The following is an 11,759-nucleotide window of genomic DNA, read 5'->3' as shown; positions in this document are numbered from 1 at the left end:
TCTCTCTCTCTCTGTCTCTCTCTCTCTCTCTCTGTCTCTCTCTCTCTCTCTCTCTTCTCAGCTCTCTTCTCTCTCTCTGTCTCTCTCTCTCTCTCTCTCTCTGTCTCTCTCTCTCTCTCTCTGTCTCTCTCTCTCTCTGTCTCTCTCTCTCTCTGTTCTCTCTCTCTCTCTCTCTGCTCTCTCTCTCTCTCTGTGCTTGGGGTCTGGACCCGTTCGATTCTCAGCCATCTCTGATTTCCCCTCTTCAGCCTGACTTTGACAAAGAAAGGGTGCCGGGGTAGGGTGCGTGTGGGGGTGCACGTTTTAGAGATGCCAGGGGTGGTGGTGGTGGTGGGGGTGGGGGGGTAGTATGGATTTGAAGCTTTTGACACTGGAATGTAGCAAAGTCTGGGGGAATCTTGGGCTTCATAAATAGAGGCACTGACTACAAAGCAGGGCCGTTGCGTAGATTCATCAGCACCAAATAGACCAGAACCCAGGATACTGTGTCCAGTTCTGGTCACCACACTTTAGGAAGGATGTGAGGATCCATGAGTGGATGCCAGAATGGTTCCAGGGACGAGGGGATTGGTGAGGTTGGAGAAGCTAAGGGCGGCACGGTGGCACAGTGGTTAGCACTGCTGCCTCACAGCGCCAGGGACCCGGGTTCGATTCCCGAATCGGGTGACTGTCTGCGTGGAGTTTGCACGTTCTCCCCCTGCCTGTGTGGGCTTCCTCCAGGTGCTCCAGTTTCCTCCCACAGTCCGAAAGATGTGCTGGTTATGTGCATTGACCATGCTAAATTGCCCCTTAGTGTCCAAAGATGTGCGGGTTAGATGGATTGGCCATGCTAAATTGCCCCTTAGTAACCAAAGATGTACAGGTTAGGGGGATTGGCCATGCTAAATTGTCCCTTAGTGTCAGTGGGATTAGCAAGGTAAATAGGTGGGGTTATGGGGATAGGGCCTGGGTGGGATTGTGGTCGGTGCAGACTCGATGGGCTGAATGGCCTCTTTCTGCACTGTAGGGATTCTGTGATTCTATAAGCTGCGGTTGTTCTCCTTGGAGCAAAGGAGGTTGAGAGGATTTAATGGAGGTGTACGAGATTGTGAAAGGTTTAGATAAGATCGACAATGAAAAGCTGCTCCCAATTAGGAGCAGGGGAGGGACACAGATGTAAAATTTTGGGGTGAGAGATATCGGGGTGGGGGCAGGGGTGGGACGTGAGGAAGAACAGTTTTACACAGCGAGTGGTAATGAGCTGGAACTCGCTGCCAATGTGGGTGATGGAAGGGGAGACGATGAATGATTTGAAAAGGAGATTGGCTGGGCACTCAGAGGAATAAACTTGCAGGGTTATGGGGATAGAGCGGTGAGGTTAATGGGGACTGACTGGATCTGGAACCAGATGGCTGGGGGGTGGGACAGATTGAGGGAGGAAGCTAGACTTTGGAGCAGAGGCACAGACTGAGGTTCCTCTCCTGACCCAGGGGCAGCTGCTGTCCAACTCCGGCAGTCTGGTGTTTCATTGTCCTAACAATTCCTCTGCTCTCTTCAGATGAAGGATGTGACCAGTCTGGACGAGTTATCCATGGCACTTCAAACCGATCTGGTCGACCTTCAGAGGAGCCCCGTCGGCACGACAACGAGAAGAAGCTCTGGAATATCTGTAAGAAACTCCTTGATTTTCTTAGCTCTTTTATGTGTCTGCTTCCCACTGTCCATTTGTGCGTCAGTCTGCCATCTGGAGAGGATTCATTGTGTGTTTTTTTTGTCTGTTCGATTGCCTTTTCCGTTAAGATAAAACTCATTTATAGAAAATGGAAACATAGAAGACAAGGAGGAGGCCCTTCGGCCCCTCGAGTCTGCTCCGCCATTCATCACGATCATGGCTCATCCAACTCAATAGCCTAATCCTGCTTTCACCCCATAACCTTTGATCCCATTCGCCCCAAGTGCTATATCCAGCCGCCCCTTGAATACATTCAATGTTTTGGCATCAACTTCTTCCTGTGGTAATGAATTCCACAGGCTCACCACCCTTTGGGTGAAGAAATGTCTCCTCACCTCCGTCCTAAGTGGTCTACCCCGAATCCTCAGACTGTGCAAAGACTTCACCAATATTCCTCGCTGTCTGTGTGGCTGGCCCTGTGGTATCAATAATAACACGATGAGTGGCGGAACAACAAGAAGTTCGCTTCGGACAGTCTAAATGTGTCTTTCCTTAAGGCACCAGTTACATCGAAGGCAGCATCCCGAAGCATTTCACAGCCAGGAAACTACTTCGAACGGCCGGTCGCTATTTTGTAGGCACACAAAATGGCCAATTTGTTCACAGCAAGCTCCCACAAACAAACATGAGACAAATGGCAAGTTAATTTGTGTGTGTTGGTTGAGGGAGGAGGTAGGAGCACGTGCTATCTCCCCTTCCATCTATTCCTGTGCTGGTTACTGACTGGGGACCAACTCCTAGGATTGCGCAAGATACGTGGCACAGAAAACAGCCCATTCGGCCCAACCAGTTCATTGCTGGTATCCATATTCCACTAGGGGAATTTCACAGTAACTTCATTGCCGGGTTAATGTAAGCCTTACTTGTGACTAATAAACTTATTAAAAAAAAAGAGTCTCTTCCCATCTTTTCTCATCTAAATCAACCATCATAATCCTCCAACCCTTCTCCCTGATGTGATTGCAGTTTCCCCCCCCGCTAAATACATCGACACTATTCCCTTCGCCCACTCCCTGTGGCAGCGGGTTCCACATTCTCCACGCTCTCTGGGTGATGAGATTCCTGAATTCCCAAACCAAAAGAGAAAAATGCTGGAAAATCTCAGCAGGTCTGGCTAAGGAGAGGCAAGAGCTGGCGTTTCGAGTCCAGTTGACCTTTTTGTCAAAGCCCTTACAGATGCTGCCCAGACCTGCTGAGATCTTCCAGCATTTTCTCTCTTGGTTTCAGATTCCAGCATCTGCAGCAATTTGCTTTTATCTCCTGAATTGCCGATTGGATTTCTCGGTGATGCTATTATATTAATGGCCTCCAGCTTATGTTCTTCCCCCACGAGGGGAAACGTTCTCTCTGAATCCACTTTGTCAAAACCTTTCAGAATTTTCAAGTGCTCAATGAGGTCACACCCCCCCCCCCCCCCCCCCCCCCCCCCCCCCGTCCTCAGCCACATTTTCCCCAGGAGACAAGAGACCCGGCCCATCGATTCATCCTGATACGCAAATTCGCACATTTCTGGGCTCATCCTTGTGAATCGTCTCTGCGTTCTCTCCTGTACGTAGGGGCGGCGCGGCACGGTGGCACAGTGGGTTAGCACTGCTGCCTCACAGCGCCAGGGACCCCGGGTTTGATTCCCGGCTTGGGTCACTGTCTGTGTGGAGTCTCCCCGTGTCTGCATGGGTTTCCTCCGGGTGCTCCGGTTTCCTCCCACAGTCCGAAAGACGGTGCGGGTTAGGTGCTAAATTCTCCCTCAGTGTAACCCGAACAGGAGTGTGGCGGCTCGTGGATTTTCACAGTAACTTCATTGCAGTGTTAATGTAAGCCTACTTGTGACACTAATAAATAAACCAAACGTCCGTATCCTTTGTATAATAAGACGATTGTTTTGTCACACGGTACTGTTCCGCAGTCTTCATAGCACCTGCTAAGTTTTCTCACTGTTTGAGTCCCTGTAGGGATGTGATTAGACATCGCTGTGTCCTTTTCCTGATCTGACGCCCTGCTTTGCTTTGTTTTCCCCTCCCAGGGAGGACACCGCGATGGAATTGTATCGCAAGCTCAGGGAGAGGCCACGAGGTATGAACAAAGGCTCCAATCATAAAACAAACCACAGAAGTGGGAAAAGCAAGCCGGCCGCTGTAAAGGGAGGGTTTAGCATTCGATGCGGGGGCTCAAACCAGGCGACAAATCCACAACTGGCGTACTGAAATGTTTCTCTACTCGAAAGCTGGTCTTGAAGCGATGGGCGGCGTGGACTTTCAGTTTTTTATTTCTGTAATTGCTGTCATTTTATCCTCCGACCAAATGTGATAAATAGTGAGGATGATTCCAACAGACTGCAACATGGCATTGATAGGCGGGCAGACCGGGCAGACGAGTGGCAAGGTTCTTGATCAATAGGGGATCAGGGGTTATGGGGAGAAGGCAGGAGAATGGGGATGAGAAAAATATCAGCCATGATTGAATGGCGGAGCAGACTCGATGGGCCGAGTGGCCTAATTCTGCTTCTATGTCTTATGATCTCATGGCAAATGGAATTCAGTACAGTTAAGTGGGAGGATTTTGGCAGAAGGGATATGGAGAGGCACTATAGGCTTGATGGCACATTCCTGAAGTGTCTGCAGGAATGGAGGGACCAGTGTCCTGTCTGGAGACAATACACATCTCTTTAACCTGTGCTTAATGCTCCCTCCACTCACATTGTCTGTATCTTTAAGACCTGGTTGGCTGTAGAGATTCGCATTCTAATCAGTATTCTGTAACATGATTTTGTGTCTCTGTGCCCTGTTTGAGAGCAGATTTCCACTCCATCTGACGAAGGAGCAGCGCTCCGAAAGCTAGTGGCGTTTGCTACCAAATGAACCTGTTGGACTTTAACCTGGTGTTGTTAGACTCCTTACTGGGACCAATAAATACAGGGGGGCATAGTGGTTAGCACTGCTGCCACACAGCGCCAGGGACCCGGGTTCGATCCCCGGCTTGGATCACTGTCTGTGTGGAATTTGCACCGTGTCTGCGTGGGTTTCCTCCGGGTGCCCTGGTTTCCTCCCACTGTAAGAAGTTTAACAACACCAGGTTAAAGTCCAACAGGTTTATTTGGTAGCAAAAGCCACACAAGCTTTTGGCTTTTGCTACCAAATAAACCTGTTGGACTTTAACCTGGTGTTGTTAAACTTCTTACTGTGTTTACCCCAGTCCAACGCCGGCATCTCCACATCATACCTCCCACTGTCCAGAGATGTGCGGGTTAGGTGGATTGGCCGTGCTAAATTGTCCCTTAGTGTCAGGGGGACTAGCTAGGGTGAATGCATGGGGTTATAGGGCTAGTGCCTGGGTGGGATTGTGGTCGGTACAGACTCGATGGACCACAAGGCCTCCTTCTGCACTGTAGGATTCTACGATTCTACACATGTGCATCGATCTTTGAGGGTGGTCGTACATATTGAGAGAATAATTAGCAAAAGATACGGGATCTTGGGCTTCATAAATAGAATTGAGTACAAAAGCAGGGACTTTAGGCTGAACCTTTATTAAGATCTGGTTAGGTCCCAACTGGGAGTATTGGGTCCAGCTCAGGTCAACACATTTTAGGAAAGATGAGAGGGTCAATGAGGGGATGCAGAGGAAGATTTTACCAGAACGGTTCCAGGGATGGGGGGAAGTTTAGCTACAAGGTGAGATTGGAGAAGCTGGGGTTGTTCTCCTTGGATTGAGGTCGGATTTGATTGAGCATTTTGTAGCCAAGTAATTACTTTGAAAGGCCGCTGCTGTTATTTTGTATGCGCACAGAATAGCCAATTTGTACACAGCAAGATCCCACAAACAGCAATAAGATGAATGGCTGGTTAATACATGTGTTGGTAAAGGAGGAGGTGTACAAGATTGTTACAGGTTTCATAGAAACCCTACAGTGCAGAAAAGGGCCATTCGGCCCATCGAGTCTGCACCGACCACCATCCCACCCAGGCCCTATTCCCATAACCCCATGTATTTACTCTAGCTGATCCCCCTGACACTAAGGGGCAATTTAGCACGGCCAATCCACCTAACCCGCGCATCTTTGGACTGTGGGAGGAATCCGGAGCACCCGGAGGAAACCCTCGCAGACGCAGAGAGAATGTGCAAACTCCACACAGACAGTGACCCGAGGCTGGCAATCGAACCTGGGTCCCTGGCGCTGTGAGGCAGCAGTGCTAACCACTGTGCCACCCTGGGTTAAATCAGTTAAACAAAGAAAATGATGCAAGGACTAAAGTGGCCACAGATTTAAAGTTTTAGAGAGGAAATGCCAGAGGTGTAGATCTTGATGTGGAGATGCCGGCGTTGGACTGGGGGCGGGCACAGTAAGAAGTCTCACAACACCAGGTTGAAGTCCAACAGGTTTATTTGGTAGCACGAGCTTTCGGAGCGCCGCTCCTTCACCTGTGAGATAAATAAACCTGTTGGACTTTAAGCTGGAGTTGTGAGACTTCTTACAGAGGCATAGATGCAAAAGAGAACATTTTTACATGTAACTGGTAATGATGACTTGGAACTTGCTGCCCATGAGGTTGGTGGAAACAGAGATGGTGAATGACTTGAAATAGGAAAGTCAAGTCAGGGCGGCACGGTAGCGCAGTGGTTAGCACTGCTGCTTCACAGCTCCAGGGTCCTGGGTTCGATTCCCGGCTCGGGTCACTGTCTGTGTGGAGTTTGCACATTCTCCTCGTGTCTGCGTGGGTTTCCTCCGGGTGCTCCGGTTTCCTCCCACAATCCAAAGATGTGCGGGTTAGGTTGATTGGCCAGGTTAAAAATTGCCCCTTAGAGTCCTGAGATGCGTAGGTTAGAGGTATTAGCGGGTAAATATGTGGGGGTAGGGCCTGGGTGGGATTGTGGTCGGTGCAGACTCGATGGGCCGAATGGCCTCCTTCTGCACTGTTGGGTTTCTATGATTCTAAAGTTTATTCATTTGTCACAATTAAGGCTTCCATTAACACTGCAATGAAGTTACTGTGAAATTCCCCTAGTCGCCACACTCCGGCGCCTGTTCGGGTTAATGTACCTAACCCCACATCTTTGGTGTGTGGGAGGCAACCTGAGCACCCGGAGGAAACCCACGCAGACACGGGGAGAATGTGCAAACTCCGCACAGACGGTGACACAAGGCTGGAATCGCACCCGGGTCCCTGGCGCTGTGAGGCAGCAGTGCCAACCACTGTGCCACCGTGCCGTCCACAAATTGGATGGACACTTCAGGGAAATAAAATTGCAGGGTTACAGGGAGTGAGCAGAGCGGAATGGGACTGACTGGATTGCTCTATGGGAAGCTGGGCATGTACTCGATGGGCTGAACGACCTCCTTCTGTGCCTTCTCCTCACGGCACTATCTCCAGTACCCAGGGGAGGAAGGGGAGAGGAAGACATTGAGGAGGCTATCTGGAGGATAAGATGCGTTGGTCAGACGATATAACACTGTGTTTGCTCTTGTAGACCAGCGGTCCAGCGGGGATAGCCAGGAGATGGTACGAATCCTTTTACAAACCCTGCAAAGTTTTGACAAGAAGGTGAAGGACATCTACACCCACCTCAGGTACCGTGTTTGGGAGGGGAAATCTACCACCAGCATGCCATAGAAGTAGCCCAGTGGGCCTAGACTTGACTCAGAAGCCTCAGATCTTAGCATGGCAATTAAGAGAACTAAGCTCAACAGATCAAGTCAATTTTGGTTCCGGAAAATGGCCATGGAAGCTTCCAGATAATTGTGAATAAAACAACCATTTTGCTGAGTCCATTCATGAATAGGAACTCTCACTCAAATCTGATGTGCCTTCTGGACAATATGGGATGGGCCCAAATCTCCAGCAGAGATATTGGAAAGTAGCTTTCTCAAGAACACATTGCTAGTTGGTGGGAGGAAGAGTGGTTTTGGACTCAGTTGGAGAACATGTGGGGGTAGAGAGCAAAGGACAGCTCTCTGCACAAAGCAGCGGGAGGCAACAGAATGACTTAGAATCATAGAATCCCTACAGTGCAGAAGGAGGCCATTTGGCCCATCGAGCCTGCACCGACAACAATCTCACTCAGGCCCTATCCCTGTAACTCCACATATTTACCCTGCTAATCCCCCTGACACTCGGGCAATTTAGCATGGCCAATCCACCTAACCTGCACATCTTTGGACACTAAGGGACAATTTAGCATGGCCAATCCACCTAACCTACACATCTTTGGACACTAATGGCAATTTAGCATGGCCAATCCACCTGACCTACACATCTTTGGGACACTAAGGGACAATTTAGCATGGCCAATCCACCTAACCTACACATCTTTGGGACACTAAGGGACAATTTAGCATGGCCAATCCACCTAACCTACACATCTTTGTAGACTTACTCTGTAGCCTGGCCCTTGGGCATTGCTACATCAGCCAGCAACTGGGACCTGACTGATATTTGGCTTATCTGCTGATGTCCTGGTCCAAGTGCGATAATTAACAAAAAATATCAAGTTCAATATTAATCCATAATCTCAGGACACACTGTTGGGACAGTGTAGTGGGAATTTTACTCTGTACCTCGCTCAGAGTGGGTCACCATTGATCTCCTGCACTGTACAACTGTAACCTTTCATCTTTAATACTGAAAAATGAAGTGATGTGAAACATCTAGTGAGGGCCAGCACTCAGAATGAGCAGGAAGCTTCAGTATTCACTCTCCAGACATGAGCATCTCTGACAAGACTGGCTTTCATTGCCTAACTTTGGAGTTCTTTGGATAGCATTGGTGAGATACCCTCCCAGTGGTGGACTTGTCCCCCTCTTAAGAGCAGTAGCAGTCAGTAACACAGGAGTGAAGGGATAGCGGTCTGGTAACAGCAAGCTGGATTAGAGAGCTATTCGAGGTCTGGAAGCTTTGCCCTGGACGTCTGTGGTGCATGTGTTTTACCCAGGCAACGTGTCTTTATGTTGACTCACTAGTATGGCTTCTGTGGGATAGAGGGGGTTGTGTTCTGATCGCCACACGTGTTGTGTCCCCATGCAGTAAGACTGTGGCCTGTAAGCAGAAGGTGATTGATCTGCTACCCCGGCTGGAGGAGGTACTGCAGCAGATGGCCGACGATGAGAAACTGGTGATGAAACTGCAGGAGAAACGGCAGAAAGAGCTCTGGCACCTCCTGAAGATTGCATGTGTGAGTATCACTGCTGAGTTACCCTGCCTGTGTGAGTACCGCGCCTTAGTTGTGTTGCCTGTCAGACATGTGCATGTCTGGGGGGGAGAGAGGGGCTATACTCACGGAGCATTGCACTGTCAGAGGGGCTGCATTGATGGGAGTGTTGCAATGATGGAGGGACAGCACCCTGGGAGGGCAGCACTGTCAGATGAGATGCTAAACCCAGGCTCTATCTACCCTCTCGGGCAGATGTAAAAGATCCCACCGCAATGTTCAAGGAGATGCAGTGGAATTCTAAAGTTTAAAAGTTTTTATTCCTTGTCACAAGTCGGCTTACATTAACACTGCAACGAAGTTACTGTGGAAATCCCCTAGTCGCCTGTTCGGGTGCACTGTGGGAGAATTTTAGCACGGCCAACGCACCTAACCAGCGTGTTTTTTGGACTGTGGGAGGAAACCGGAGCACCCGAAGGAAACCCACGCAGACACTGGGAGAACTTTCAGCGCAGACAGTGACCCCAAGCTGGGAATCGAATCCAGGTCCCTGGCTCTGTGAGAAAGCAGTGCTAACCACTGTGCCTCAGTGTCCTGACTAATATGTATCCATCGACCAAGATTACTAAACAGACAATCTGGTCATTATCTCATCGCTGTTTGTGGGATCTTGCTATTCTCTGATTTGTTGCCATGTTTCCTACATGGCAACAGTGACTAAACTTCAAAAGTACTTCATTGGTTGGTTGGGGTGTTGGGATTAGAACCATAAGCCATAAGCTGGAGACAGGAGTCCAAATCCCATTACGGCACTGGGGAAGGTAAATGCAGTGGAATAAAAAGCTAGTATCTGTAATGGTGACCATGAGACGACTGGATGATCATTGAAACTTGTCCTAATGCCCTTTAGGAAAGGAAATCTGCCAGCCTTACCCAGTCTGGCCTATATGGGACCCCACAGCAATGTGTTTGACTCTTAACTGCCCTCTGGATTAGCCAAGCAAGCCACACAACTGTAGTCAAGAAGGCGGCTCACCACCACTCACTTTCTCGAGGGTTGGGCCAAGGGTGCCCAAGTCCCGGGAATGAATAATGGAAGAAAAGTTGTCTGTGATGTGATTGGGGATATTTTGACATGCTGTTTAAATACGGGTGTGGTGGGATGCGAGTCCCACGGTCGATTCTTTCCAGCAGTGGCTCTCTGATTCCCTCCCAGTTTAATGTCTTTAACTCAACTCTTGCACTATGGTAGAGTTGCAACCTGTGTTTCATTAACCGGAACTGCTCTTGACAACACCCTGTCAATGATGGGGACAAAGCAGTCCATCATTTTTCTTAAGAAGTCAAAACGTTCAGTAATCTTTGTGAAGGAATTGGAGAAATATTGGAACAGGGAAAGAACTGTTGGGTTGCAGGGAAAGAGCGGGGAGTATGGGACCATCCGAATAACTCTTCTGAAGAGTATGATGGGCCGAATGGCCTCCTTCTGTGCAGTACGATTCAATGAAATGCAGTTTTCTGAAGATATTTTGAAGTGGATTCTTCAGGCTGGCTGTTTTGTGAAGCATTCATTATAGTCTCTCAGCTATTTGTGGCCATGTCCAATTGGCAGCGAGCAGGATCTGAGCAGATTGTCCTGTGCTTTCTTTCAGAGTAAAGTGCGAGGACCAGTCAGCGGAAGTCCAGAGAATCTCAGTGCCAGCCGTCTGTCTGCCCCCAGCCAGTCTATCTCTCCTCCCCGTCTGCCACCCAGCATGTTGCTCTCCGACAAGTCCAGAAATTGGTAAGTTTTGGAACTCCGTCTTTTCTCCTTTGCTTCAATGTAAATTCCAGAACTTGGGGTAGAAATTGGTTTAAGAGGGCTTTTGGAACAGAGGTAGACCACGTGGTGAGCTCTGAAATGAGGGGATAACTCTAGCAACACTGAGTGACTGCTGCCAATCATGAACTGTGGCCACAGTGGACCTGAGCAGGCCGATATAGGGTTTCTATGATATTCTGTTCTCAGGCAGAGCACTGGTAATTCTGAGGCTCAAGTGCCTTAGGCTCTGTGAGAGAGACTCCCACTCTTTCAGAATGGCATCTGCCCCACCAACTGGTGCCCCAGGGTGCCCGCTGGGCCAGTCTGCCCCGTGCAGGCCAAGTTGCCGCAGCCTGACACATGAGGCGGCAAGGTGGCACAGTGGTTAGCATTGCTGCCTCACAGCGTCTGGGACCCAGGTTCGATTCCCGGCTTGGGTGACTGTCTGTGTGGAGTTTGCACGTTCTCCCCTCGTGTCTGCGTGGGCTTCCTCCAGGTGCTCCTGTTTCCTCCAACAGTCCAAAGATGTGCAGGTTAGGTTGATTGGCTGTGCTAAATTGCCCCTTTGTATCCAAAGATGTGCAGGTTAGGGGGATTGGCCATGCTAAATTGTTCCTTAGTGTCAGGGGGTTAGTAGGGTAAATAGGTAGGGTCATGGGGATAGGGCCTGGGTGGGATTGTGGTTGGTGCAAACTCGATGGGCCTCCTTCTGCACTGTGAGAATTCTATGAGCCCCTCGAGGAGAGTGAGTGGGTGCGGTGGGTGGGAATGGGATGTGACTGTGTACAGTTGTGTACAGGGAGGTGGATGGGTGAAGGGCAGACAAGGGGAAATAGTTGTGCAGGTTAGGAGTTGGATCCAAGGATTTTCTAAAGCATTTCCTTTGTTTTTTTTCCCTTTCAGTGAGGAATCGCTAGTAGTGATAGAAGAAAGCCAGAACTTCAGCAGCCAGCTTCTCAATGTCATGCAAGAGACAATTCAGGACTACGAAAACTCTTTGCAGGTGAGATTGAGGCTGCAGTGCATTACTTGGATTTCATTTATTTTAACACGTAAATGTTGGCAAGTCTTTTTTTCCTCCGGGTGCTCCGGTTTCCTCCCACAGTC

The 11,759-nt window shown here is 49.4% G+C and overlaps 1 protein-coding gene across 1 annotated transcript in view; it reads left to right on the top strand.

The window, feature by feature from the left end:
* Window positions 1-11,759, top strand: part of ikbkb (inhibitor of nuclear factor kappa B kinase subunit beta) — a 97,759-nt gene that overhangs the window by 84,424 nt on the left and 1,576 nt on the right. The window contains 8 exon segments of the mRNA XM_078238484.1: window positions 1,048-1,055; window positions 1,538-1,615; window positions 1,617-1,648; window positions 3,732-3,781; window positions 7,175-7,274; window positions 8,728-8,875; window positions 10,504-10,634; window positions 11,556-11,655. Of these exon segments, the coding sequence (XP_078094610.1) occupies window positions 1,048-1,055; window positions 1,538-1,615; window positions 1,617-1,648; window positions 3,732-3,781; window positions 7,175-7,274; window positions 8,728-8,875; window positions 10,504-10,634; window positions 11,556-11,655 (647 nt within the window).

This window comes from Mustelus asterias, chromosome 22 (genome assembly GCF_964213995.1).
Source record: "Mustelus asterias chromosome 22, sMusAst1.hap1.1, whole genome shotgun sequence".
Taxonomy (NCBI): domain Eukaryota; kingdom Metazoa; phylum Chordata; class Chondrichthyes; order Carcharhiniformes; family Triakidae; genus Mustelus; species Mustelus asterias.
This window is presented reverse-complemented; position numbering and strand designations above follow the sequence as displayed.